The sequence below is a fragment of the Dermochelys coriacea genome, chromosome 1, assembly GCF_009764565.3.
Source record: "Dermochelys coriacea isolate rDerCor1 chromosome 1, rDerCor1.pri.v4, whole genome shotgun sequence".
NCBI lineage: Eukaryota > Metazoa > Chordata > Testudines > Dermochelyidae > Dermochelys > Dermochelys coriacea.
Genome location: NC_050068.2, coordinates 231,545,691 through 231,571,624, shown reverse-complemented (window position 1 = coordinate 231,571,624; position 25,934 = coordinate 231,545,691). Strand labels below are relative to the sequence as shown.

At 42.3% G+C, this 25,934-nt stretch overlaps 1 protein-coding gene across 3 annotated transcripts in view; it reads right to left on the bottom strand.

The window, feature by feature from the left end:
• The window catches only part of ITPR2 (inositol 1,4,5-trisphosphate receptor type 2), a 358,661-nt gene that overhangs the window by 228,392 nt on the left and 104,335 nt on the right, over window positions 1-25,934 (bottom strand). For 2 of the 3 annotated variants that reach the window (XM_038389064.2, XM_043516179.1), the window contains exons 10-13: window positions 11,470-11,514; window positions 2,978-3,168; window positions 1,506-1,605; window positions 1,183-1,343 (exon numbers count right to left, since the gene is read on the bottom strand). In XM_038389064.2, coding sequence (XP_038244992.1) covers window positions 1,183-1,343; window positions 1,506-1,605; window positions 2,978-3,168; window positions 11,470-11,514 — 497 coding nt within the window. The remainder of the gene's footprint in view (window positions 1-1,182; window positions 1,344-1,505; window positions 1,606-2,977; window positions 3,169-11,469; window positions 11,515-25,934) is intronic. The other variant, XM_038389070.2, reaches the window with a different exon arrangement.

Genomic DNA, 25,934 nt, shown 5'->3' with positions numbered 1-25,934 from the left:
AAAACCTCTTGATTCAATTGTTGACAGAAGCTTCATTTTATTACCAAAAAATTAACATTTTCAATAAAAAGGTGTGCATGTTCCATGACAGAATGAAAGTTACAAATTAAACAGCACACAAAGATGCTGTCTAATATTTAATTTTTCCAGAGAGCGTTGAAAATAACTAGCATACTACACCCAGGGCAGAATGATGCATTTGGCTACAATGTGCAACAAAGTCCCTTAATTCCTGGAGGGTATAAAGAGCAGAACACTCCAATAGCACTGAAGTTGAAGCACGGATGAATGCAAAGGGCAGACCCACTCCGAACAGCCTTTAGAAGAGACTATGGAAAGTAGGAGGGACGAAGAGGACAGGGGTTATAGACAGAAGGGAGAAGAGTTGATGTTGAGCCAGATTCTCATTTACACTCATTTACCTTTCTGGCAGTGTAAAAAGGGTATAAATTACACTACCAGAATGGGGTAAAGGTCCTTAATATAAATGAGAATCAGGCTCATTGGATCCAAATGTTACAGAATGCAAACAGTTTAAAGTTTGCTCTATAATCTAGGTAAATCTTGAAACTCACATTTCTCCTTATTTTAGTTCATTATAAGCCCCCCCGCCCCATTACCATAGTATCTGAGCACTTCACAATCTTTAATGACTTCATCTTCACAACACTCCTGTGAGAGAGAGCCCAGTGCCACTGTCCCCATTACACCCATGGCGAACTGAGCCACTGGAGAGATTAAATATCAGGGGGTAGCCGTGTTAGTCCATATCCACAAAAACAATGAGGAGTCCGGTGGCACCTTAAAGACTGATTTATTTGGGCATAAGCTTTCATGGGTAAAACAACAACTTCTTCAGATGCATCTAAGATTTACCTAGATGCATCTGAAGAAATGGGTTTTTTACCCACAAAATTTATGCCCAAATAAATCTTTTAGTCTTTAAAGGTGCCACGAGAGAATAAGTGACTTGTCCAAGGTCTTCGAGGGAGCCTGTGGCACAGCCAGTCTCAAGTCCCAGGCTAGCATCCTAACCACCTTCCTCACCTGCCTTCCTACCGATCTATCTAGATTTTACTGGTGTCCCCATTACTGTGGTGTTTGGACAACATACATAATCATTTTATATGAAAATGACCTGAAGGGAGGGGGAAAAAAAAAAAAAAAAAACACATTACTGACCTCCTTTCATTTTGTGTTATTGTTCCATTCTCCAGCTTTTTAACAGTGGATGCTAAAACCTTGTTGGCATCATTGGCAAAATCCAAGTCTCTGACCTCAGACAGAGGAACAGATACAATGGCAAAAGCTTCCTTGTCTTCTTTTGTTTGGCAAGTCCCAATCTGAAATATTGTGTGTTTTTTTTAAACAGAGTTTAATTTTGGCGAGCAATCCTCTATCTTCCTCTGAATTATTATACATCTTTATATATAGGGAAGTTAAATCATTCACAGACAATTATAGGAATGAGTTTGGAAAGTTAGTACACTTGTATCAATATTTACCTTCAACATCACTGTCCTCTCTTCTTCTGCATCTATAGGAATACTAGTACTGGTCACCCAAGTATTAGTACATAGGTGTCTCAACCGAACATAAGAGTTCCTAAAGACAAAATACAGTAAAACAACAGGTCTGGAGAAAAAATGATGGAAGCTACACACTTCATTTTTCTGCAGAAAGTTTTGAGACAATATGACGGAGAGACCACGAGTAAAGTTATTTAAGGAAAAGATGATGAGGGGAAGGTTCTAAAATCTAACGTGAACAGAAGTACTTCTGTGAATTTCAGCAAAGTATGAAAACATGTTTCTTTTATTTGAACAATCCTCTGCAGAGTTGTGACCCTCAAAGAACAGCAATACATTAATAGTCACAGTCTAATAGCTCGATCCTGAAAACCCTTGCTCACATGAGTAAGCTTGACTTCAATAAGAATGCTCAGGTGAACAAGCACGTATAGTATCAGTCATAAGCTGAGGATCAAGTGCACAAACAGCATGAATTAGATCTTTTTAAATCCTTTCAGTTTGTGGTGGTGTTAGAAACTAGAGATGGGCAATTAATGCAAACATTTTTCAGTGACTATTAATTCTACTTTTTTACATTAATTCACTTTGGCCAAGTTTTCAGTTTCCCTTTTCATGTTCACACTCTGTGAATATTCATGCAAGTGACTTGTTCTAGGAAAAAGGAGCACAGAAAACAAATTTCAAAGTTGCATACACAAATATTATCAGAAACCAAATTTTAAATTGACACAGAATTTTCCCCCAAGTGACTGAATGTTCAATCATGGAACAGAAAAAAAAAACCCTTACGACTTATCTGACCAAACAATTAAGCAATACTGTTCAAAATTTCATATATTCACAATTAATTTCAGGAGTAAAAACCTCAAAAACTACTTGTTCAATGAATTTGAACAACAAATATATTCCAAGAAACCGTGCTCTGTCATGGGCAGTGCATGCACAGAAAACAAGGCAAAATTCATTGCATAAATTATTTACTGGGAATGATTCTCAGATTTATTAATAGTACTTTTTTTTTCCCCAAACAGCATACTGGGCCCAGTTCTGCTCTCAATTACACCTGTGCAACATTTGCCCCACTACTTTTATATTTTGACAGTCTCCCTTTAAGTCTTACTTGTTTTATCCTAATAATTATTTTATCTAGTCACAGCAGCAGGATCATGTTTTATACATCTCTTGTTTATCTGGGAACGCTCCTCAATTTCAGCTGAAGAATAACACTAGCATATGTCTCAGAGTAGCAGCCGTGTTAGTCTGTATTCGCAAAAAGAAAAGGAGTACTTGTGGCACCTTAGAGACTAACAAATTTATTTGAGCATAAGCTCTCGTGAGCTACAGCTCACTTCATCAGATGCATATGTTTGATTTTTCAGCTTTACTCACCAGTATAATGCTAGAGAGAAACATTGTCAACGCAGCATTTTTATTTTTATTTTTACCTTGGAACCAGGCAATCAGCTCTCTGAAGAGTGGTGGCATCCAGTTCAAAGAGAGATGCGATGTCATTTCCATGTGGTACAGAGACCAAAGTATACATAATCTTCTCCCCTGCTTGCCGTTTCTTCTTTGAAGCAGGAAGGTCGCCGTCTCTCTGTTGATTAGGCACAAGGGTTTTTGCTTGCACTGGGCCCTATTATAAATTCTCCAATTACCTTGTGGACAAGTAATACATCTGAATTTTACTTTTACATTCCAGTGAGGATGTGTTAGCGCCAGCTTTGGAGCATGTAACACAGAGGATACAATCTGCCCCGTGGACACAGGGTCTCAGAAAGTCAGAACAGGAGCAGGTCACACACTGCAAAGAGACTATAGTATCATGTACATTATTACCAGGGGTGGCTCTACCAATTTTGCCACCCCAAGCAGTCGCCGCCGAATTGCCGCCGCCACAACAGCGGCAGAGCTGCTGCCGAAAGCTGCCGTGGTGGGAAGAGCAGCGGAGCTGCGGCCCAATTGCCGCCGCAGGACACAGACTGCTGGCCCATTCTAAATACCACCCCAAGCACCTGCTTGGAAAACTGGTGCCTAGAGCCGGCCCTGATTATTACTTGACACCAGCAGTTCAAAAACCTGCTGTAGTTGCAGACCCTGGTCTCCCATCAGATGTAATTACACTGCACTAGTTTGGAGGGGGCCAAAGATAAAAGCAAAGAATGGATGAAAATCGAAATGTAAAGAGAAAGAAAGATTAGTTCAACTGCTGTTCTAAGAGTCCGTTTTCTTTTCCCATTTGTGGTCATAATCATAGCACCTGATAAATGAGAGCAGCCAAGGCAGCTGCTCCATTCACAATCAACCTGACATTGCATGGACTGGCAGTGGCACAGCCAGCCAGCTGGACTCTACTAAAATTCTCAGTGTAAACAGACAGCCCATTAGGGGCTGGATCCTGCCTGGTGCAGAGTGGTCCCAAATCCCACTGATGTCCGTGGAATTGAGGGAGCTCATCATCTAACAGAAACAGGTCCTAGAATCAATGAGCAGGGCCCCAGCTGCCAGCCCTGTGCCTGCCCCGGGGTCCTGGCTGCCAGCCCCAGCCCCCTAACCCCTATCTGCGTCCCCCCACCCCGGAGCCCCAACCCCATTCCTGGCCCCGGGGGGAAGGGACACAAGGTAAAACTTTGGGGACCACTGTCTTAAAACCTCCAATACTGGGATTTGGACACCCTCCCCTAGTAACCTATTTCAGAGCTTAACTACCCTTACAGTTAGAAAGTTTTCCCTAATATCTAACCTGAATCGCCCTTGCAGCAGATGACGCCCATTACTTCTTCTCCCTGTCCTACCGTCAGTGGACCCGGAGGTCGCAGTCCTCTTTGTAACAGCACTTAACGTATTTGAAGACTTATCAGGCCCCCCCTCAGTCGTCTCTCAAGACTACACATGCCCAGCTTTTTAACCTATGAGAGTGACACCTAAAATCCACTGCATGCCTATCTGCATCTTTGTAAATGTGGCCCAAAATGCTAAATTCCCAGGGCTTGACCCTGCAAACCCTTTCTGAAAGGAGTAATGCATATTCACATCTATAGCCCCATTGAAGTCAATAGGACTTCTGGTCTGTGTAACAGTTACTCTTTGTTAGGACTGCAGGATCAGACCTTTAAATTATATACATTATCAAAGATTTGCAATCAGTTTCAGATTAACAATCCCTGGCACACCAGGCACACAAAATATATGGTGTGGAAGAGAGAGAGAGCGAGGGGAGCCAAAGATGCCAAAAAAGAAAATAAGACAATGGAGATCTGAAATGTGATTAACACGATTTATAGTGTGTCACGAACCAAGGAATGTGCTAAGCAATATAAAAAGGATACACTTGCTTTGCATTAGTTGTTTGATAAGACCTATACAGTGAGAGATAATAGGGTAGTGCTTTGATTACTGATACTGCCTGTTGATTAGCCATCACAATTGCAATGAATTTCACCAGTTCAGATAAAACTAGCTCCCCTTCATAGCCCAGTAGGGAAGAAACTTTTCAAATCCTTGCTAAATATTCACTTCTATCAACCCTGAAAATACTAACACTCCATCCCATTGCTCTAAACAAGGGAGAGAAGCAGAAATCCTCCTGTAACTGCACTTTGCTCAGGGGCATCCAGGGTCTATTGTGTTGTCAGTTTTATTGATCAGTGCAGAAAGGGCATTTCATGCATAAGGGGCAGCATGGAAGAAGGCATTTTATTTGTTTGTATGTGTGAGAAATTGGCAAATAAGTGAATGAAGTGTCCATCATTGGAATGAAAGATGAGTGGACAGGTAGGAGGGGCAGAATTGTGAAGGGCCTTCAAGGTGAGGACATGAAGCTTGATCTAGTCGCTGTGAGTGCAGTGAGAAGAGAGAGACAAAGATGGGATGCAGAGAGGGTAGTGATATGGTCAGAGGGGCAGGTAAGGAAGATGATCTCAGCATTTCTGTTTTGAATCTCCAGTCGACTTACCTTACTCTTCTCGTAAAGTACAGGGGTCGACTGGAGAGCGATCTGCAGTCGATTTGGCAGGTCTTTACTAGACCCGCTAAATCGACCGCGAGTGGATCGATCTCAGAGCGTGGATCCCAGCTGTAGTGTAGACCTGCCCTTAGAAAAGAAAAAAAGTGGCAGCCTGGATGTGTGGGAGTATAGAGAACACGCCAAGAGGCATTAGCGGGGGTGGTCAAAGTTAGCTATGTAGATGGGTCGGGGAAAGGGGATCCGATTGGTGTACCATTCAGTGGAGGACAGTGACCGGGGCAAGGGAGGAATAGGAATCAGCAAATGTGGAAGAAGAAAAGCCCAACATCCTTGCTAGGGTATCTTTGTTTATTTGTTTATTTTTAAAGTCATGGTGTGTGAGAAAAGAGAGTGGCTGCAGAGGCAGCATTTGAGTGGGATCCAGGTTTCACTGAGTACAGTGAGATTGGAGAAGTGACAGATGAGGTGGTCATGGATTGCAATGAGCTTTATGGAGTTGGTACTCCTAACCAAACGGATAACTCTGTCATGCATGCAATCTGGAAAAAAGCATCAGCACAAAATTGAGACGACTTGTAAATTTCAGTCCATTATGCATATTTTTTAAATCAGTTACAGTAGATTATATATAAAATACAGAAAAAATTTCACAGATACTGGATTACCGCCATTGGTTTGACACATCATATTATATAGGAAGGAATTTTCTAAAACATGTAATGTTTATGTTGTGAAACAGAAGTTTAATGTAATTGGAGCCAAATACTATAGTCCAACCAGAGGTAACATAAATCAGGCAAAATCAGACTTCTCCTTCCCAATACCTGGATATTTCTAAGTGCCCACTAGACTACTCTACTTCACAGCGACTAGCATGGTTTGCTAGTAAATATGCGCCACCACAGATCTCAAGAGACACCACTTTCAACTACATCCTATCCCCAGAGTCTTTTATACCTAAAATTGAGGAGACCTGCATGTGGCTTCACTTATGGAGGAGCATTCATTTTAACTGCACAGAACAGTGCAAAAATGCAACAGACCTGGAAGATCATTTCTTTTAGATTGCAAACCCAATCTACAATTCCAATTGGTAAAACCACCTCCTGTGGCATAGAGACAGACAGGGATAATGCCCTATTCCTGTATGAATACTCTACAGACTTCAGTAGAAATTAAATTTAACAGCCAGACTTCTTAAAATGCCTGTTAAATCCAATACAATGTAATATCTCAATATGTTAACCCAGTTTAGTAGGCTCTTAGAAAACCAGCATTTTCATATAGCAGCAATGTGAACAGAACTGTTTAGGTTAGGAGGAGTTAAAAAATTCTATATGAAAAATGAGTAAATTAATGGCTACCCTTGCTCCTGCATTTTACTGAACCCTGGCAGACAGCACAGTAGTTAGCCGCCTATAACACCTTCCCTATTGACTCATTTGTGAGTCATCCCATTTTTAGCAGAGACATCACGTTGCAATTCTGTTGTTAGGAGCCAGAGACATTCTGTAAGAAACAATGTATGCATTTTCAGAGCTGATTCCGATCTGTGTGCAACAGCAGAATAATAAAGTGCCAGCATCCGTGTGTGTTTCTCTCTCTCTCTCTCTCACTGCAAGTACAGAGCCTCTCAAGTGGTCTGACTGCTGGCTTTAGATAAGCACAGACACTGCCATTTTAAAGCTAAAGACACTTATTTTTAAACTGTGCTTTTTGGATTATTTATTACCAAATTAATTCCTAGCTGAGCCTTTTAAAATACTGCTCCACTTGTTTAAACCAGATGACTTGCATTACACATAATACAATTTTAAATAGAGGGTTTTTTTGGTTTTTTTTTTTGTTTTTTTGTTTTTTGTTTTTTTAAAAACAAACTCAGTTGCTGGAAGACAAAAGGAAAAAGCCTTTAGAGACACAGTATTTTTTTAAAAATTCCACCGAGGAATTATATATGATAGAAAACACTCTCTGGGTCAGATCCTCAGCTGGTGTAAAGCAAAACTCCATTGAACTCAATGGAGCTATGCCAAACTACTCAAGCTGAAGATCTGGCCTTTTGGTTCCATGGCAGAAATGCCCTATTTATTCAAGCAAAAAAAATATACACCACCTCCAAGAAATCACAACAGTAAATGCCAGTTTGGAAATACTTAAGGTTAGTGCTATCTCACAAAGATTCATTTGCAGAGGGAGTTAGTTTACCCTTCCAAAGGCGGCAGCCTTTTTAGGGAAAGGAAGTAATGAAATCCAGGTTCCCAGCTGTTCTTGACATTTTCCCAATGTTTATGGTGTCCCTGTGGATGCTGTACATTTGTGTGATTGGAAATAACAGACTTCTTCACAGCGTAATACACCAATTCTGAATTTAAATGGGAGCTGTGACATACAACACTGACTTTTTGATGCACTATACATTATAACCTTCCAATCTTCAAAAGCTGGAGAAGGCAGCATTTAATAAAGGCTTCTAAATTACAGGAAGACCTTCATGTTACATAGTCTCTTAGGCTCTGGAGGGGAAAAATATGTAAGTGTATTGACCTTCATTGTAAGGCCAAATATTACCAGAAACCAAAACAGGATTTTTAAAGCTCTTCTTCACTAGGCAATTTGGCAGTATTTTCAAAAGAGCCTAAAGGTAACATTTTTAAAAGGGACAAAGTGACTCAACTCCCATTTTAAAAGTGAATTCGGCTCTTAAAAACCTAAACCCTATTGATTTGTAATATATTTGTAATATTGAGACTCCTAAGTGTCAGATTCACTTTTGAAAAATGGGACTTAAAACTCATAAGTCACTGAGGCATGGTCTACACTGCAGGGGGGAAATCGATCTAAGTTATGCAACTTCAGCTACGTGAATAACATAGCTGAAGTCGACGTACTTAGATCTACTTACCACGGTGTCTTCACTGTGGTAAATCAATGGCTGATGCTCTCCTGTCGACTCCGCTTATGCCTCTCACTCCGGTGGAGTACTGGAGTAGATGGGAGAGCCCTCAGCAGTCGATTTATCGCGTCTAGACTAGATGCAATAATCGACCCCTGCTGGATCAATCCATTGATCCAGCAGGTAATGTAGACAAGCCCTTAGGCACTTTGAAAATTTTATCCTAAGAGAATTAAGTGCCCCGTTTCCTTTGAAATCCAATGGGATTGGGGTGCCTAACTTGCAAATGGGGTGCTTGTTTGTCACAAGCGCAGAGCTCTAGTTTCTGGAGCACTGGAAAATGAACCCCAATATTACATGGAGGGGTGAGTGAGTTACTTCTTGTTTGTTTTTTTATATACATTGGAAAAAGCTTCCAAACTGACAACCCTACAGACTACAGACCTCTAAATTTATTTTACCTTAGAAGCTACAGTATGACAAGCAACAGAACAGGCCTCCCCATGCCAACTTCATCAATAGGAAGCACTCAAAAATCATGGGCCAAGCCCAAAAAAGTTTGGTTTAAAAATCATGAGCTTTTTTAAAAAGTGGAGTTCTTTTTATTAGACTTCTAGGTCTCTGTGCCTTTAGGGTGCACTTGGTTCACATGTTCAGACTTTCCTCCACAACCATGAGGGCTAGAAATATAAATATATTTTATAAACAAAAGCAAGATCCTCGGCTACAGGAGCTGTGGCTTTGAAAAAACACTAATTATCACAAGTCTCAGGATAAAAATCATGAGAGTTGTCAATACTGCCACACTGTAACTGGATAGCAGAATGGAAAACCTTGCATAAGAGTGCACGGTTCTCCTGTTCAGAAACACTAGGTTCAGTTGCTTGCACTAAGATTCAAAGTAGTTACTGCTGAATCATGCTAGCAGATGGGGCCAACTAGCTCCAACCTGGATATAAACGGAAGGAGAGTGCAGAGGGAACTAGGACAGAGGAGGTCCTGGAAGGAAAAACTAGGAGTGACTGTAGGTTGAGGTTTATGTTGGGTTAGTATTGCTGAGTTACCAATAAAGCCATACATCAGGAAGTGTTGTCGTCAATCCTCAAAGCGTTTGGCATTTTTATTAAAGCTCCAGCCCCTGGAGTCACGTGGATTATGTCAGAACCTCAGCAATCATTTTAAAAAGATTCTAGCACAGAGAAAAGCTTGAAAACAAGTTCCCTAAAGGCTTAAAAATAGGAGGCAAATAAAAAGGTCCCCACATTTATTTTTAAAAACCTTGTAGTTTTTAAGTGAATCTCATGATTTTTGGCTGGTGAGTGGGACAGGATTCAAAGTAGTGAGTCAATACTTGGATTGGTTGGTAACAGATTCCCAGCAGGCTTTAACTCCACCACCTTAGCATGTGCTAACATACAACTTTCCTTGCCGTGACTAGCATTTTAGAAGTTGTGGGTTAGATCAAGCTAGCTAACATCATCAATCACATCTTTAAATCCTAGGCAAGACTAGGCCAGAGAGGGTATGTCTACACTGCAGTTAAAAACCCACAGCTGGCCCGTGTAAACTGAGTTGGGCTCACAGAGCTTGGACTAAGGGGCTGTTTAATTGTGGTGTAGATGTTCGGGCTTGGGCTGCTGCTCAAGCCCTGGGACCCTCCTACCTTGCCAGGTCTTCGAGCCCAGACACCAGCCCAAGCGTCTACACCGCATTAAAAAGCCCCTTAGCTTGAGCCCTGTGAGACAATCAGCTGGCATGGCCAGCCACAGGTTTTTGATTGCAGTGTAGACCTACTCATAGCGCCTGCATGCTCTGCTTTGGATAGGTAGGATCTGTAAGCCAAAGCGTTTATACTCTCTAATGTGCCTTAACTATGATCTGAAGAAAATCTCTAGGGATGCTAGGGTAGCTCAGTCTCATTGCTCCATGTATTATCTTATAAACGTCTTTCTAAGGATCCAACCCCGCAAATACATTTGGGAGTAACACTTACTGCTATGACAGGTTTCAGAGTAGCAGCCGTGTTAGTCTGTATTCACAAAAAGAAAAGGAGTACTTGTGGCACCTTAGAGACTAACAAATTTATTTAAAATTTGTTAGTCTCTAAGGTGCCACAAGTACTCCTTTTCTTTTTACTTACTGCTATGAACAGCCCCACTGACTTTGACAGTACGTATCATGCACTGGATTAAATGTTTGGAGAGTCAGACCTTAGGCTATCAGCTCCTTTTGGACAGAGACTTTTGTCTGCACTGACTCAGAACTCAACAAATAGCCAAGTTTATTTTGTCCTTGGTCTCTTTGCTAAAGAGCCCAGTGCTAAAGAGCAATGTGGAAATCTGTCTACTTTGAGAAGAATTAAGACAACCAATTAATGTCACATATGCAACCACCAGACAGTATCGACTGGTTAATACCAATTACCAGCTGGCACATGCGGATATGACACTGGATTCAACCAAGTAACTTAGACATGAAAGACTTCCTAGCCCATTACCAACCTCTGAACAACTCAGTCCCCAATATAGTATAGAGGTGTCATAGTGTTCCACTGGAATTTGAAACCAAACACATTTTTATTAAGCAAGAGAAAAATTTTCTTAACAATAGTTCTGAGTTGTGCTTTTGTTTATACAGAGAGCCCAAGGTTGGCGGTAGCAGAATTCAAAGCAGAAGGAAATCTACTCTAATAGAGGCTATGATGATCAAAAGTGCTGCTGTGATCTTTTCAATACTCCGTGACCCTCTTCTTTTTCCCTTTCCTTCTCCTGCTTTCTGGAGAACTGAAACAGTGTTTTGGCCTTATAGGAAAAGGTGAATAGGCAAATACAACCAGCACCACTTTGCAGTTCTATAGGACTTTCCATCCAAAGATTTCAAAGCACTTTATGAACATTAATGAATTACACTTCCCAGTACCCTGATGGGCTACAATGATAAACGAATTGTTCAGCCTGTTGGTGTTTTATATGCAAGTAAAACAAAAATATCCCTTCCACCCAAGGCTGATACTTTATATTAGATTGAGAATACAACAAAATATCCTGCAGTACATTTAAAGAAAGCATTCCACTTACCATGACCTTTCCTTCAGTATTCCCATCTGGATAGTGTGGATTAAGCTGAAAAAGAAAAGCATTCATTATAACTTTGTTTCATCATTTTTACACTGATTTTATACTCAGCAAGTATCCCATTTTTGCTCAGTCACCTATTATGTACATTGGCTCAGCAGTTAAAGCCAGTATCTGAAAATCAAATTCCAGAGTTCAATTCAACCGGCTGCATCTTTAGTGCAAAAAAAGGGGTGTTTTTCCATTGAGATACAGCTAACTATGTAAAACCCTAGTGGAGACAAGGCACAGGTAATTTTTATCTCAAGGTACCTAGTCAAAAAGTCAACACTTCTCCTCCCACCTGGGGTTCCCCTTGACTAACTACACTGAGGTAAAACTAGAATGCACTGTCTCCACTAGGATTTTACACACACACACACACACACACACACACACACACACCTCTTTTGCACTGAAGACGTAGTCAAGTGGACAGTGTTTAACTGCTGGGTGACTCAGTTTAGCCATTACTAGAGATGATAATGCGTACTTACGTTGTAGTGGGGTTGTGAAGCTTAATGAATTAAACTATTGTGAAGTAGTGAGAGAAGCTTGCATGAAAGATGCTACACAATAATAAACACAAAGTATTATTATTTAACAGCATTAATACAATTTAACTTTTGACACTGGAAGACATAGGCAAGGAGATGATCTTTTATGTAGGTAGACAAATCCAGACAAACACTGACACACGATGGTTGCACATAAAAAACTTTCAAGAAAGATAATGACAGGTTTCAGAGTAGCAGCCGTGTTAGTCTGTATTCGCAAAAAGAAAAGGAGGACTTGTGGCACCTTAGAGACTAACAAATTTATTAGAGCATAAGCTTTCGTGAGCTACAGCTCACTTCATCGGATGCATTTGGTGGACTCCACCAAATGCATCCGATGAAGTGAGCTGTAGCTCACGAAAGCTTATGCTCTAATAAATGTGTTAGTCTCTAAGGTGCCACAAGTCCTCCTTTTCTTTTTAAGAAAGATAATGAAACAGTTCTACCTCAGTATTTGCAGCATTCCCCAGTATTAGAAATACCTATGCAACATTGCAAATACTGTGATTACATTATATAGTTATCTAAACAAGTCAGCTGTAAGCATGAGCAGTGTGGTATGCATGTATAAAGGTTATAAGTATGTATAGTGGTTTTACTGCATAAGTATGAGGTAGCCAAGGGTACATCTACACTTCAAAAAACAACCACACCTGAGGCAGCAAATCTCAGAATCTGGGTGTACAGACTTCGGCTCAGGCAACAGTACTAAAAATAGCAGCACAGACATTCCCGCTCAGGCTGGAGTTTGGGATCAAACTCAGCAAGGGAGGTGGGTCTCAGAGTCTCAACTCCACTCCAAGTGAGAACATCTACACTATTTTTAGTGCAATAGCACAAGCCAAAGTCTGTAGGTCTGGTACTGAGACTGCTCTGACTGATTTTGGTATTTCCTTTAGCCAGCATGACAGGCTTGAAAGTCTGCTTTAACAGCTTGTTTTCTTCCCTCTATGATGCCCACTCTAAATCCTGTCTCAAGCTCTTGCTCCCCATAACTTCTCAACTAGAACTCCCAAATAGCTCTATTACACAGAAACAGGAATGGGAGAATGAGAATAATGAATGGGACACAGTAATACCAGGTACAAAATATATAGGAATGACAGAATTGGTCACACTGGTGGGGGAGTGGCACTATATGTAAAAGAAAGCAGAGTCAAATAAGGCAAAATCTTAAACGAAACAAATCGTAACATAGAACCTCTATGGATAGAAATTCCATGCTTGAACAATAAGAGTTTAGCAGAAGGAACATACTACTGACCACCTGACCAGGAGGGGGATGGAGATTGTGAAATGCTACAGGAGGTTAGCGAGGCTACAAAAGCAGAAAGCTCAATAATAATGGATGATTTAAATGATCTCCATATTGACTGGTTATGTGTCACTTCAAGAAAGGATGCAGCGGTCAAATTTCTAGACACCATAAATGACTGCTTGTTGGAGCAGATAGCCCTGGAACCCACAACCAGAGTGGCAATTCTTTATTTAATCTTAAATGGAGCACAGGAACTGGTCCAAGAGGTGACTATAGCTGAACTGCTCGATAATAGCAACCATTATATAATTAAAATTAACATCCTTGTAGAGGTGATAAAAAACCCACCATGATAACATTGAACTCTAAAAAGCGGAACTCAATGAGGATGCTTGTTAAACAGAAATTAAAAGGAGGTATCACAAGAATTAAAAGCTTGCAAGCAGCATGGGGACTACTCAAATGAACCATAATAGACGCTCAGACTAAATGTATAACCCAAATTAGAAAAGACAATCAGAGGACCAAAAGAATGCTGCCCTGGCTAAGCAGCAGAGTAGTGGAGGCAGTTCTGGGCAAAAAGGCATCCTCTAAAATTTGGAAGTCAAACAGAGGATAATTGGAAGGAGCACAAACTGTGGCAGGTTAAGTGTAAAAGTAGAGCAAGGTAGGCCGAGAAAGAGTTTGAGAAAAAACTTGCTAAAGTTGCAAAAACTAACAAGAATTTTTTTTTTTTTATGTAGATCAGAAAGGGGAAGCCTGCCAAACAGAGTAGGCCATTAGTCAACCAAGGCATTAAAGGAGCATTCAGGAAAGTGTTTGCTCTGTAACTATAAAAATGCTTGTTACAATCAGGGGAGAAGCATGACCAAGTGTGAAATATTAGTTTGCCACAAGAGGCGTTATCTCCTCCCCAACACAAGAATGCCTATAGACAACAGACAAGGCATTGTGGAACATCAGGGGACAAAAGACCATGTTGATTGCTTTCCCACACCTCTGAAGAGGGTATATGCAGAAGCCCTCATCCCATCACAGCTTGAATGGTGGACGAAAGGTAATAAAAATGCCTGACCAGAAGGAACTTTATTCCTGCTGCTTGAACTCTGAGGGGCGAAGATTTCTAAGAATAAGCAAGGGGTCCTCAGCTGTTTAGCTTGAGTTAGCCTAAATGACAGAGAGCTGGCATATTACAACAGCTTCTATTACCTTTTGAAACCTGACTGTAACGCGCACGTGTGTGTACATGTTTACCTGCTTTAACCTTGTAAATAACTGATTTCTTTTTCCTAGTAAATAAACCTTTAGTTTACAGGATTGGCCACAAGCATTACCTTTGGTTTGAGATCTGAAGTACCATTGACCTGAGGTAAGCGACTGGTCCTTTGGGACTGGGAGTAACCTGAATATTGATGTGATATTTGGTGTAAGGGACCATCTGTCACAAAAGGCAAGCTTGCCGGGACAGCAAGATAGATGAGGGTGCCCAAGGGAGTCATCTGTGACTCCATGTTAAGGCTGTGACAGTGTGTTAGGAGTTCACATTTGCTACATGGTTGGTGAAATCTAAGCACAGAACACACAACCAATTTGGAGTTTTTGCATTGTTTTTGGATAGTCTGTCCTGAGGATGGTACTCTCAGTGGTGAGCCACACCAAAGAGCATGACAAGTTTTTGGGGTTTTTTTTTTTTTTTCAAGTTTTCTCACATTTACTCCAAAATCAAATGTTATTACTATTATTTATTATTTGTGATGCGGTAGCACCTAGGAACCCAGTCATGAACCAGGACACCATTGTGCTGGGGGCTGTACAAGCACAAAACAAAGACATCCCCTGGCCCAAAGAGCTTGAAATAAACAACTTAAATAAGATTATTTTAAGTGCCAGTTCCGAAAACACAACCTGATTCTCCAGGTCAAGATGGGTTCTTCCTGTTTGGTCCACCATCAGGAGCAATAAATGTTCTCAGGCAAACTCTGCTCTGTTACAGTATGCAAACTCCACTGTCTTCAACCGAAGTGCACAGGTGTAACTGGAGGCAGAATTTGATCCTACAATCAGAACTTAGTTAACAGTTCTGTTGATACCACACAAAAGAAAAGCAAACTGGCTCAACTTTTAGTTTTGGTACTGGAAGAATCAGAGAGAAAACTCTAAATACAGAGCAAAATCTTCAGCTAACATTAATCTGCATAGCCTTGTTGATGTCTATGGGGCTCCCCATGGGGATAGCAGTCTGCCTGGGCAGATCACACTGCAGGATTGGGGTCTTCAATTTTGCAATTTTTGAGTTACTTCTGCACAGAAAAATTAGGCTTCTTTATAAAAAGAATAAAAACTAGTAAAATAATTTCCCCACTTGCTTTGTTAAAAATGACTAAACAGATTATGCTCAAACTTTACAGAATAATTCAATTTTGAACTGAGACCAAATGAAAACAGAAGACCCCCCCCCAAAAAAAAATCTGAGGTGCATCTTTAATTACAGTATTCTTCCCACTACCACAAAAGCTATAATAAACTCCACAAAAGTTAAGTTTGGATAAAGTCTTAATGCTTCAAATCCATTCCTTTTCCTGATTTATAGGATACACTTTCAGGGTCCCTCAAACAGCCTAGCAAAGAATAGGAGAGTCGCAAATAAAATGCTAGGAAAAAGTTCTCTCCATTATTGTAGAAATCCAGAATTTCTCTGCAGATATTTAGTCTATAAATATTAAAACAGAACCAAAATAGGCCCTACTTGAGCTAAATGATCCTTTTGCCATTTTCAGGTCAACGGATCCATTACAGTTCCAGTGTTACTTTAACATACAGAACTGTATTTCAACAAAACAGCCAGCATAAGGAGAAGTATGCAACCAATATATGGTATGACTGCCATGCATTGCGAATTACATAGCTCAGATCAGAGGGACTCTATAAATCATCATTTAAACAGCTTCATTGTGTGCTACTTTTTAAAAGTAGTACAATATGTTTCCAACAGCTCCTGTAATGAAGAACAACTCAACCATACTAGGCCTCCACAGCTTGTATTTCAACAATTTCAGACTTGGTAATTTTTAGCTTATGCTGGGGGGGCGGGGGGAGGGGGGGGGAAGGGAGGAGAAGTACCACAAAATAATAGTCTGGGCTTCAGACCTCTAATTACTGAAAATTGATTAAGAGAGAGTAGAAAGTGTGTTTCATTATGTGGCAAGCTTTGTGCCACTTCAGTTCCATACCTAAACACTGATCCAGGAAAACGCACAGGTAGCTATAGAGCAATCATCTTATAAGGGCATATCCTGGTTCCTGTGCCATACCCAAATAAAGAGGGTCAACTAAGCAGTCATAAGGAAAGCCGCACTCTGCTGCTACTCCTGCAGACCCAGAGCGAGCGGAATCGGTGTGGATGCGATGCACACAGATGGGGGAGATTTTGCACATAGTCAAGCAGTCACAGATTCATCAGACCCAGCTCTGCACAACATCCAGCCCACCTCTAACCTCCAGATTCTCATGGAGTGGATGAAGTACAGCTGTATCATTTCTTTCACAAAACAGCACAATGAGCTATATTTTGACTTGATGCACGTGTGCACACACGGGGCTCACACTGACGTCAGTAGGCATTGTGAGAGTTTTCCTCCAGTCTATGGTCCTACAAGCATGTGCACACTGGTAATTGTAACTGCAATTTGTACAGTGTAATTCACTGGAACAGTTTGTGACTGATTCTAGTTCACTAGGGAGCTGAAACAGCAGAGAGATGAGGGCTTTGAGGGTGGTTACTGAATGGAAATCTAAGGAGGAGAGAGGGTGCTCAGCACCACCTGAAGGCTGTCAGCACCTCACAGGATTGAACAATTAAAAAGGAGCTTCACTGAAACAGAATTCACTAGATCAGCATCTACAATAAGAGGGATTCACAGTGTACAGAATGTAGTATCTTCTTTTAAATCTAGACAGTACTAATAAATCCTGTCATCTGCAGAGTGTTATGTACTCAGACTGTGACCCATGTCTGTCTTACATAACATGCTGGCTAAGTGTGAGAAGTCTCATTCTAGTGGCTAGTCCATCTAAAGGATAAGAGCTACGGTCCAGTTGAAAAGATCGGATGTTGGTGCTGAAGTTCCCATGCTCAACCCCTATTGATAGTGTGCACTGGTAGAGACTTTCACAAAATGGTGGCCCATGAGATGACCTATCATGCATATTCTGGGAGCACCTTGGGGCCCCAGATAAGAGCAGGGCTGCTGTACTAGGCACTGTTATAAAACACTTAGTAAAAGGCCACCCTACCCCAAAAAAGCTTACAATCCAAATAGGCAAGAGACAGAGTGAAAGACAGAAGGCATTATTAGCCCATTTTACAAATGGGGAACTGAGTCAGAAATAGTGCTTATTAAGCGACTTGCCCAAGACCACACAGGAAGTCAGTTGCAGAGCCAGGAATTGAAGTCCTGAATTCCAGCCCAGTACCTTACCCACATGAGCATCTTCCTGCACACTTTGTTTGCTTAGAGGAGCATGTAATACTGTGCCTAAACATGTTCTATGTTACCTATAGGAGCTTGTTCATAGAAAGGGTAAGAGCCTGCTATTACCACCAGTTAAGGGAGTTACTCTGTTAGATCAAATGGTAAAAGACCTAGTCCTGAAGGTCCCAAGCTCTATCCCCATTTACCACTGGAGGTTCATCACACTTACTGCAGTGAAAAATAAAGTTTTAAAGTTTCCTAAGCATGTGAATCATCTTGAATCCTCTACTAAGGACATATTATTGGCTATATTAATGTTTCAATATTTTGTTGCCATTTTCCTGCATCTCTCTGTCATAAGAAATATTTTACATTTAGCAATTTAAGTTACATATTTCAGCTTATATTGTGGATGAATGGCTTGAAATTGTCACATTTAGAAAATAAGTTGCTTTTAAAAACAGGGAAATTCAGTTACAGTGCCTGAAAAGGTTATTTTTAGATGCTCCCTAAAAACGGGATTTCTAATGGAAATACTGACAGACAAAAAATGAAAGGAGATAATTCAAACACAAAGCAATTTCCATTTCATTTGATATCCAACTCATTAACACTGTACCCAATCAACAGGAGCAACATGCTAAAAGAAAAAAAAAACAAAAACAAAAAAAAACATACACTTCCCAAATCTATCATCTTCATTAGGCTTGCTTTGTTCTCTACTAACAGTACACGGATTAGCTTTCAATACATCCAAAGGACTTTTGCACAGATTCAACAGGACTTTTGTTATTATATTAACTTGCTGGAGAAATATTGGTTATGGCTATGCTTAGATAGATTCTGTGCAACATCCTTGAAGCATCTGGCACAGAGTTCCTGATTGATCATCAGATACAATACTCTAGACAATCTTCCTTGGAAGTAGGTTTAAATTCTCAAAGTCTTTTACTGCAGGATTTTTTTTTTAATTAAATAAGCCTTATTTACTCTTCTTGGCTGAAGAAGAGCTGGATTGGAGGCACTAGTTAGAAAACATATTAAACAGACCAGAGCAGTGTCCAGGGAGAAAACATCACTGTTAAAGCTACTTTATGATACATAAGTGGTATGAATTGAACGGATCAGTGGAGAAATTCCCCCGTGCAGATAAACAATCTGCCAGGGGAAAGCTGGAACAGAATTAGCTCTAACCCATCCTGTGCCAGCTCTTCCCCAATCCCTGGTGTAAGAAGGAAGGAGGCGGCATATCCGGGGTATTTCAGGAAGAAAGGGGAAGAAGCAGCAGCAGAGCACAACTCTGCTATGCCCAAATTTACATTGATTTAAGATGGGGGCCTTGCTCCAGTGGCACCAATTACAGCTGTTCCTATGAAACTCTAATTTGTTGAGGGGCAGCATGGCTGAGGATCAGGGATCCACAACTGGCACCATACAGGTCCCCCCCGCCCACCCCCTATTGTCCTAGTGGAACTCTGGCATGGTGGAGAACCTGACCCATGGATTCTGATTCTCAGCTCCACCCAAACTCTGCTGAGCACAGGATGCGAGACGGAGGAAAATGTGGCTTTAAGCTCCCTTTTCACTTTCCTGTATGTGAGGGTAGTCCCCCAGCATAAGCTAGAACAGCCTCATGGTCCTTAGCCTCAATATTGATCATATGGAAAAAAACCACATTCACCTCTTCGTGGGATTAAGATCTCATCCTAAGTATCCTTTCTACCTTCCAGTTATCATTCAGCACAACTAGGGAAGACCAGGTTTGACATTATTGATATTTCTACAGTGAAAAAAGCAAACAAATAAAACCCTTTTTAAAAAAAAAAGCCTCTCAAATCCTTCTGGACTTTCTTCGGAAGGAAAGGAAAAGTCCAATTTAAAAAAAAAATCCTCAGGTCATCTTTCAAAAAGAAACAGATTAGTGGATAAACCCTCTAAGTTTTTGCTACCCGGAAAATGAAGCAAAATGAAACGAGTGCCAGAAAGGAAAGGAGAAAACCAACAAATATAACAACTTATTTTCATGAAAATAAGTGGTTAACCATTAAATAACAATAACATAACATTGAATTCTTCTACAATATCTTGCACACTAAAGCACACACATATATATAAGCACCGCTGACATACATCCAAACACTGGGCTGGATGGAAATAACCTGGTAGGAAACTGGTACAGCTCACTACACAATACAACTTGGTTAAGAACACATGGACAAAGCTATTGCTCTTAGCGCCAGATTTTCAAAGATACTTGGACATCTAAAGATGCAGAGAGGTGCCTAGTGGGATTTTAAGAAGTGCCTATATATAGACTAGGTGCCTAATTCACATTGATTTAAATGGGTGTTAGATGCCTAGTCTGTTTAGGTGCTCTTGAAAATCCCACTCGGCACCTGTTGGCATTTTTAGGTGCTTAAATCCCTTTGAAAATCTGATCCTTCACCTTGGTCTACACACCAGGAGTTGAGGTCGAATTTAGCAGTGTTAAATCGATTTAACCCTGCACCCGTCCACACGACGAAGCCCTTTTTTTCGACTTAAAGGGCTCTTAAAATCGATTTCCTTACTCCACTCCTGACAAGGGGATTAGCTCTGAAATCTGCTTGCTGGGTCGAATTTGGGGTACTGTGGACACAATTAGACGGTATTGGTTTCCATGAGCTATCCCAGAGTGCTCCATTGTGACCACTCTGGACAGCACTCTCAACTCGGATGCACTGGCGAGGTAGACAGGAAAAGGCCCGCAAACTTTTGAATTTCAATTTCCTGTTTGGCCAGCGTGGCAAACTGCAGGTGACCATGCAGAGCTCATCAGCAGAAGTGACCATGATGGAGTCTCAGAATCGCAAAAGAGCTCCAGCATGGACCGAATGGGAGGTACGGGATCTGATTGCTGTATGGGGAGATGGAACTACGTTCCAGTTTTCAAAATGCCAAAACATTTGTCAAAATCTTCCAGGGCATGAAGGACAGAAGCCATAACAGGGACCCGAAGCAGTGTCGCGTGAAACTTAAGGAGCTGAGGCAAGCCTACCAGAAAACCAGAGAGACCAATGGCCGCTCCGGGTCAGAGCCCAAAAAATGCCGCTTCTATGATGAGCTGCATGCCATTTTAAGGGGTTCAGCCACCACTACCCTAACCGTGTTGTTTGACTCCTTCAATTGAAATGGAGGCAACACGGAAGCAGGTTTTCGGGATGAGGAAGATGATGATGATGTTGTAGATAGCTCACAACAAGCAAGCGGAGAAAGCGGTTTTCCCGACAGCCAGGAACTGTTTCTCACCCTGGACCTGGAGCCAGTAACCCCCGAACCCACTCAAGACTGCCTTCCGGACCCGCCAGGCGGAGAAGGACTTCTCGTGAGTGTACCTTTTAAAATAGTATACATGGTTTAAAAGCAAGCATGTTTAATGATTAATGTGCCCTAGCATTTGCGGCTCTCCTGGATATATTCCCAAAGCCTTTGCAAAAGGTTTCTGGGGAGGGCAGCCTTATTCCGTCCACCATGGTAGGACACTTAACCACTCCAGGCCAGTAGCACGTACTCGGGAATCATTGTAGAACAAAGCATTGCAGTGTATGTTTGCTGGAATCCAAACAACATCCGTTCTTTATCTCTCTATTATCCTCAGGAAAGCGATATCATTCATGGTCACCTGGTTGAAATAGGGTGTTTTTCTTAAGGGGACATTCAGAGGTGCCCATTCCTGCTGGGCTGTTTGCCTGTAGCTGAACAGAAATGTTCCCCGCTGTTAGCCATGGGGAGGGGAGAAGGATGAGGGGCTAGCCACACAGTGAGGGGAGGCAAAATGCAACCTTGCAACGAAAGCACATGTGCTATGTATGTAATGTTAACAGCAAGGTTTACCGTGAAAGAGCGTACCCATTGTTCAATAAAATGTGTCTTTTTAAAATACCGCTGTCCCTTTTTTTTTCCCTCCACCAGCTGCATGTGTTTCAAGGACCACAGGATCTTCTCCTTCCGAAGAGGCTAGCTAAGATTAGAAGATGAAAAAACCACACTTGCAATGAAATGTTCTCTGAGCTCATGCTGTCCTCCCACACTGACAGAGCACAGACGAATGCGTGGAGGCAGACAATGTCAGAATGCAAGAAAGCACAGAATGACTGGGAGGAGAGGTGGCGGGCTGAAGAGAGGGCTGAAGCTGAAAGGTGGCAGCAGCGTGATGAAAGGAGGCAGGATGCTGAGGCTGCTGAAGGATCAAACTAATATGCTCCAGCATATGGTTGAGCTGCAGGAAAGGCAGCTGGAGCACAGACCGCTGCTACAGCCCCTATGTAACCAACCGCCCTCCTCCCCAAGTTCCATAGCCTCCTCACCCAGACACCCAAGAACGCGGGGGGGCGCCCTCCGGCCACCCAGCCACTCCACCCCAGAGGATTGCCCAAGCAACAGAAGACTGGCATTCAATAAGTTTTAAACTTTTAAAGTGCTGTGCGGCCTTGTCCTTCCCTCCTCCTCCACCCCTCCTGGTGGTTCTCTCCTCTACCACCCCTCCTGGGCTACCTTGGTAGTTATCCCCCTATTTGTGTGATGAATTAATAAAGAATGCATGAATGTGAAGCAACGACTTTATTGCCTCTGCAAGCGGTGATCGAAGGGAGGAGGGGAGGGTGGTTAGCTTTCAGGGAAGTAGAGTAAACCAAGAGGCGGGGGGTTTCATCACGGAGAAACAAACAGACCTTTCACACTGTAGCCTGGCTAGTCATGAAACTGGTTTTCAAAGCTTCTCTGATGCGCACCGCGCCCTCCTATGCTTTTCTAACCGTCCTGGTGTCTGGCTGTGCGTAACCAGCGGCCAGGCGATTTGCCTCAACCTCCCACCCTGCCATAAACGTCTCCCCCTTAGTCTCACACTGATATTGTGGAGCGCACAGCAAGCAGTAATAACAGTGGGAATATTGGTTTTGCTGAGGTCTAACCAAGTCAGTAAACTGCGCCAGCGTGCTTTTAAACATCCAAATGCACATTCTACCACCATTCTGCACTTGCTCAGCCTGTAGTTGAACACCTCCTGACTACTGTCCAGAGTGCCTGTGTATGGCTTCATGAGCCATGGCATTAAGGGGTAGGCTGGGTCCCCAAGGATAACTATAGGCATTTCAACATCCCCAACGGTTATTTTCTGGTCTGGGAATAAAGTCCCTTCCTGCAGCTTTTGAAACAGACCAGAGTTCCTGAAGATGCGAGCATCACGTACCTTTCCCGGCCATCCCTCGTTGATGTTGGTGAAATGTCCCTTGTGATCCACCAGTGCTTGCAGCACTATTGAGAAGTACCCCTTACGGTTTATGTACTAGCCGGCTTGGTGTTCCGGTGTCAAGATAGGGATATAGGTTCCATCTATGGCCCCACCACAGTTAGGGAATCCCATTGCAGCAAAGCCATCCACTATGACCTGCACATTTCCCAGGGTCACTACCCTTGATATCAGCAGACCTTTGATTGCATTGGCTACTTGCATCACAGCAGTCCCCACAGTAGATTTGCCCACTCCAAATTGATTTCTGACTAACCGGTAGCTGTCTGGCTTTGCAAGCTTCCACAGGGCTATCGCCACTTGCTTCTCAACTGTGAGGGCTGCTCTCATCTTGGTATTCTTGCGCCTCAGGGCAGGGAAAAGCAAGTCACAAAGTTCCATGAAAGTGCCCTTATGCATGCGAAAGTTTCGCAGCCACTGGGAATTGTCCCAGACCTGCAACACTAAGCGGTCCCACCAGTCTGTGCTTGTTTCCCGAGCCCAGAATCGGTGTTCCACCACATGAACCTGCCCCATTAGCACCACGATGCCCCCATTGGCAGGGTCCGTGCTTTGAGAGAAGTCTGTGTCCATGTCCTCATCACTCTCGTCACCGCGCTGACGTCACCTACTCGCCCAGTTTCGCTTTGCCAGGTTCTGGTGCTGCATATACTGCTGGATAATGCGCGTGGTGTTTAATGTGCTCCTAATTGCCAAAGTGATCTGAGCGGGCTCCATGCTTGGCGCGGTATGGTGTCTGCACAGAAAAAAGGCGCAGAACGATTGTCTGCCATTGCTCTGACGGAGGGGGGGCAACTGATGACATGGCTTACAGGTCAGCTTATAGGGAATTAAAATCAACAAAGGGGGTGGCTTTGCGAGAAACAGAATAGCCTCCTCAAGGATAGAACTCAAAACCTCGAGGACAGAACTCAAAACTGGGTTTAGCAGGCTGTTGATTTCACAGAGGGAGGGAGGGAGGGAGGAGAAAATGAATACAAAACAAATCTGGTCTATTTCTTGTTTTGATCCACTTCATCTATCCTTTATACATCTTGCTGGCAGCAGACTGTGCAGTACGGCCGCTAGCCATCGTCATCTCCTGGGTGTTCGGCAGAAGAAGGTGCAGTATGACTGCTGGCCATCGTCTTCTGCTGGCTCAGATTAAAAGACCATGCAATGCCGGTAGGACTGAATCGCCATGAAACGAAATTTAAAAGGGAAATGACTTGGCTGAATCACTCCCATATTTGCCCAGGCGCCCCAACCTCATTGAGGTCAGTTAAAAGAGCACCCTGGACTACGTCGATGACGACTACCAGTCATACTGCGCTATCTACTGCCAAAAGGCAATAAACTGTTGCTGTGTAGCAATGCTGTAGCGCATCTGCCAGCACCCAGGAGACATATGGTGATGGTTAGCTGAGCGGGTTGCATGCGTGCCATGGTATGGCATCTGCACAGGTAACTCAAGAAAAAAAAAAGGCACAAAACGGATTATTTGCCCTTGCTTTCATGAAGGGAGGGAGTGAAGGGGGGCCTGACAATATGTACCCAGAATCACCTGCGACAATGATCTAGCCCCATCAGGCACTGGGATTTCTACCCAGAATTCAAATGGGCGGCGGAGACTGCGGGAACTGTGGAATAGCTACCCATAGTGCAACGCTCCGGAAGTTGATGGTTGCCTCGGTACTGTGGACACACTCCGCCGACTACATGCACTTAGAGCATTTGTGTGAGGACACACACAATCGACTGTATAAAAACGCTTTCTACAAAACTGACTTCTATAAATTCGACCTAATTTCGTAGTGTAGACATACCCTTAGTAACATGCAGGGCCGCCCGGAGGATTCAGGGGGCGTGGGAGCAATTCAGGCGGCAGGGGTCCTTCCGCTCCAGGTCTTCATGCATAACTAAATTATTCTTCATTCCTTGTATATTGTGGTTTCTTTTATAAAAAAAAAACCCTGTACCCATGAGACAGTTAAAAACATACACCCTGCAAAACGCTGGATTCACACTGTAATTCTGGCACTCCCTTTGATCATAAGAACCAACTGATGCAATTTATCAGAACATTATTAAGACAGTGGCTTTTTTATGTCCTTGTTAAAAGTCAATATAAAGAGCGGATTTTGAAGCACCCTTCAAATAACTGAGTTCTACTGTGTTGTATCATGAAACTAAATTTAAAAAAAAAAATTATTCCAATGTGGTGGCTATCTGATGAGTTAAGGATTAAGTGTGGACTGCCATCTGGTGGTGGTTTCTCCTGTTTGCAAATAACTGACAGATACCCTAAGGAAAAGATAATCTATAGTTATGCTCAAATAAAGCTATTCATTTCAAGTTATTTGCTTCATTGAGATAAGGAACTTTGAAGAATTCACTACTAATCATGGCAAATCCCAAGGTTGACATGGCCTCCTTGTCAACTGACCACCACCCGGATCAATCTCCAGTTAGGTCTTTAAGGTAACCTGGCTGGATATTTAGCTGATGTCCATCATGGGCAATCTTATGTGTCCCTGAAACTTTTGTCACCCACATGATCACCGGGCTTGTAGTGGCATTCCTTGGTTCCTTTGGAATTTGCTGGTCTTCCATTCTAATATGTCAATACTAAGAAAGCAGCCAAAACTGAATTAGAGCTGATGGAGGCAGCTGCTGGGTTCAGCTTCAAATATCCTTGTTTTTGATCTTGTCCTGTTATTTAATATGGAGCAGCTAACAAAGACAGTAAGAATCAAAAAGGTCAACCCAGCATTCTTCAGCCTTCCTCAGCATCCATGTTTCACGTCCATAAAATATAGTTGGTTCTATATATCCAAGCTTTGTGGCAAGCTTCATGTCACAATGTCCCCACATGA